General features: G+C 40.2%; 1 protein-coding gene across 1 annotated transcript; it reads right to left on the bottom strand.

Moving 5' to 3' along the window:
• Positions 1-276: 276 nt before the first annotated feature.
• Positions 277-3,624, bottom strand: LOC142607575 (heat shock cognate 70 kDa protein 2-like). Its single transcript, XM_075779113.1, has 2 exons — positions 3,286-3,624; positions 277-2,178 (listed from the first exon to the last, which is right to left on the bottom strand). The coding sequence occupies exons 1-2, from the start codon at positions 3,494-3,496 to the stop codon at positions 443-445; spliced, it is 1,947 nt and encodes a 648-aa protein (XP_075635228.1). The 5' UTR covers positions 3,497-3,624; the 3' UTR covers positions 277-442.
• Positions 3,625-4,092: the final 468 nt, after the last annotated feature.

Below are 4,092 nucleotides of genomic sequence, written 5' to 3'. Positions count from 1 at the left end.
TGGGATCCAATTCGGGATTTTCCTTGGGAGGTATCGGGAACAGTGGCAAGAGGTTCTTTCTCTCCTTTTTCCCTCTCTTTAATTACGCTCAAGCAAACGAATTTGGAGAGACGATTTGGCTCCTCTGTGATGGATTGACTAGCCGTTTGCTGACTATAATTGGTTCAAGAACCAAATCTATCACAAGACCAATCTACTGTATAATGAAGCATGGAAGAGCATAAATGAAGCCTTCCAAAAAGGTTGGGAAAAGAGTAAAAACAACAGCCATTGAAGTTAATCCAAAAGAAACTTCTAGATTAAAGCTTCAAACACCAAAATACAGCATATTGAAGTTTAAAAAGTAAAAACCAAGCATACAGGCATTGAAATATCATAAAACCATTGTCCAAACCCAGGAACAACCATACAAAAACTAAAATAGAAAACTATTATTGTTCATTTAATCGACTTCCTCAATCTTGGGACCAGCACCGCTTCCACTGCCAGCTGAAGGCCCATCCTCATCCATTTGCCCACCCATATCACCACCAGTTCCTTGGTACATCTTTGCGATGATTGGGTTGCAGATGCTCTCCAGCTCTTTCATCTTGTCCTCGAACTCATCCGCCTCAGCAAGCTGGTTCCCATCAAGCCATTGGATGGCCTGATCAATTGCATCTTCAATTTTCTTCTTGTCTGCAGCTGGAAGCTTAGCGGCAATCTTGTCATCTTTGATAGTGTTCCTCATATTGTAAGCATAGTTCTCCAGTGCGTTCTTTGCCTCAACCTTCTTCTTATGCTCCTCATCCTCCGCCTTGTACTTTTCAGCCTCCTGGACCATCTTCTCAATCTCTTCCTTGGAGAGTCTACCCTTGTCATTAGTGATTGTAATCTTGTTCTTCTGTCCGGTGGTTTTGTCCTCAGCAGAGACATTCAAGATACCATTGGCATCGATGTCAAAACAGACATTAATTTGAGGAACACCCCTAGGAGCAGGAGGAATGCCAGAGAGCTCAAACTTGCCCAACAAGTTGTTGTCACGTGTCCTGGTTCGCTCACCCTCGTATACCTGGATCAGCACACCAGGCTGGTTGTCAGAGTAGGTTGAGAACACCTGCTCCTTCTTTGTTGGAATGGTGGTGTTCCTTGGAATCAAAACAGTCATGACACCTCCAGCAGTCTCCAGACCGAGTGATAGGGGAGTGACATCCAGCAACAAGAGATCCTGCACCTTCTCATTACCCTCACCACTAAGAATTGCAGCCTGAACAGCGGCACCATATGCAACAGCCTCATCAGGGTTAATGCTCTTGCAGAGCTCCTTCCCATTGAAGAAGTCCTGCAACAATTGTTGAACCTTGGGAATCCTAGTAGAACCACCAACCAAGACCACATCATGTACAGTGCTCTTATCCATCTTAGCATCCCTCAAACACTTCTCCACAGGCTCCATACATTTCCTGAATAAGTCCATGTTTAGCTCCTCAAATCTGGCCCGGGTAATTGTTGAGTAAAAGTCAATACCCTCATACAAAGAATCAATCTCAATGGTGGTTTGAGCTGTAGATGAGAGAGTCCTCTTAGCCCTCTCACAGGCAGTCCTCAATCTCCTGAGAGCCCTGGGGTTTCCACTAATATCCTTTTTGTTCTTCCTCTTGAATTCCTGTACAAAATGGTTCACCATCCTGTTATCAAAATCTTCACCTCCCAAGTGAGTATCACCAGCAGTAGCTTTCACTTCAAATATACCCTCTTCGATGGTAAGAAGAGACACATCAAATGTCCCACCGCCCAGATCAAAGATAAGTACATTCTTTTCACCAGAGCTAGTTGCCTTCTTGTCAAGCCCATATGCAATAGCAGCAGCAGTTGGCTCATTGATAATACGCATCACATTGAGGCCAGAAATAACACCAGCATCCTTGGTGGCTTGGCGCTGCGAGTCATTGAAATATGCAGGGACAGTGACAACAGCATTCTTAATGGTTGTACCAAGGTATGCCTCAGCAATCTCCTTCATCTTTGTGAGAACCATAGAGGAAATTTCTTCAGCAGAAAATTGCTTCTCCTCACCCTTGTAGTTAACTACAATCATGGGCTTGTCACCAGGGCCAGGAATCACCTTGAATGGCCACAACTTCATGTCACTTTGCACCGAGGGATCGCTGTACCTCCTACCAATCAAACGCTTGGCATCTAGATAAACAAAAATTAAACAAATTCAGTCAGGAAATTATCCAACAATTTCCCCCTTTTTGACTTACAAAACAGTAAATTAAACACGTCATCAGAAAAAGTTGAAAGCAAAATACACATTTTGATCCCCCCCAAAAAAAAAAACAGTTGACCCTTGAATTTAAATACGTTAAATTTTGACTCAAAAACCTCGAAGGCTTATTTTTCTTAGCTTATTATAATGAAGATTCTACACTTACTTATAAAAAGCGGGGAAAAAAAAAATCAACAATGACTTGAAGAAATTCCTTCAACATGCATAAACTTAAAACTAAATTTCAAATTCCTCCAATGCTCGGAGAGGTGAAGAATGATGATAAAAGCAACAGATCTCAGATGAACATGGAATCATTATGGATTAAGCTCCAGCACTTAACTATACATCAATGTACGGAAAACTAAAGATATGGAATTCAAAAACTGTATTTTCTTCTCTGAGTCAATGCGCTTAACTTTATCAGAGAACACAATATTTCTATTCTCAGAGCGTCGAATTAATCCAAATATATCTTTTTAACTTAAAAAAAAAAAAAAAATTCACTCATCATAAAATTGAATAATCTGCAGCGAGTAAGAAATTCCTTAAACATTCGTATCCAAAAAGTTTCATTACAAATTCCTCATTAGAGATCCAAATTGATGAGAAAAGCAATAAAATTTCCCAAGAAAGATTTCCATCAAAACAGAAGCACTACGAAAACAGAGACACAGAACACAAATTTGGTTTTCTGATTTGCTTATAACTGAGTAAAAATTAAACATTACACGGAACCATTGTATATTTGTGCTCGAACACTCCCAGCTATCTATACCTCAATTTAAAAGAAAAACAGAGACACAGAACTCAAATTTTCTTTCCTCAATCAAATAAGCAAAACAGTAACAGTAATACTAGCATCCATAACATAGCGCACACCACTAAATCTGAAGTCCAATCACCAAATTTTCTCACTAACCAAACAAACTAAGCAGCAAAAAAGAAAAATCAAAATTAAACTACAGTTCCGAAAAAAATATTCAGAGAGACAGAGAGAGAGAGAGAGAGAGAGAGAGAGAGAAGTAACTAACCGAAAACAGTGTTGGTAGGGTTCATGGCGACCTGGTTCTTAGCAGCATCGCCGATCAAACGCTCGGTGTCAGTGAAAGCCACATAAGACGGCGTCGTTCTGTTCCCTTGGTCATTGGCTATGATCTCAACGCGATCGTGTTGCCAAACACCCACACACGAATAGGTAGTCCCCAAATCGATCCCAATCGCTGGTCCTTCACTTTTTGCCATAGCTAACAGCAACAATCACAGAACGAAGATACCAAACCTATGAAAATTGAATAGAATTCAGAGAAATTTCAGAGAGAGAAAGTGAAACTGTGTGCTCTGTTTTTTTTTTTTTTTTGACTTTGTGAATTGAGGAGTGAATAAGGATGGTGGTGGTTTATAAAGGAATAATTGGATTTTCTGGAACGTTCTAATGGTGGATTGTGAACCGTCGGATCAAGTTTTTTTATTTTTAAAATGAGATCGAGAGAGTCTTCTTGAACGAGGTATAGTTCTCCCGCTATTTCCAGGCGGTTCCAGAATTTTCCTTTTCTGTTACCAAAACTACGTGTCGTGTAGGCTCTGGGAAAATCCTGGCCGTTTAAAGTCTGTGGGTCCTTTCTCTGTTTTTTTATTAATAATGAATGTTGAGTGCGGAAGTATTATTGCTCAAGGAAAGAAAGCGGTGCACCAATGGGGTTAGCTTTAAAACGGCGACTTGTCATCTCGTAGCAAAAATAAGGGTAAAAAAATAAAATAAAATAAAAGAGGAAAGAAATGGCCAATGATGGCTTCCAAGGTGTAAAAAAGCAATGCTTCTTTTTCTACACTTTCTATTG

This window comes from Castanea sativa, chromosome 8 (genome assembly GCF_040712315.1).
Source record: "Castanea sativa cultivar Marrone di Chiusa Pesio chromosome 8, ASM4071231v1".
In the NCBI taxonomy this organism is placed as follows: Eukaryota; Viridiplantae; Streptophyta; class Magnoliopsida; order Fagales; family Fagaceae; genus Castanea; species Castanea sativa.
The sequence above is the reverse complement of the archived record's forward strand: the minus strand, read 5'-3'. Positions and strand labels throughout refer to the sequence as shown.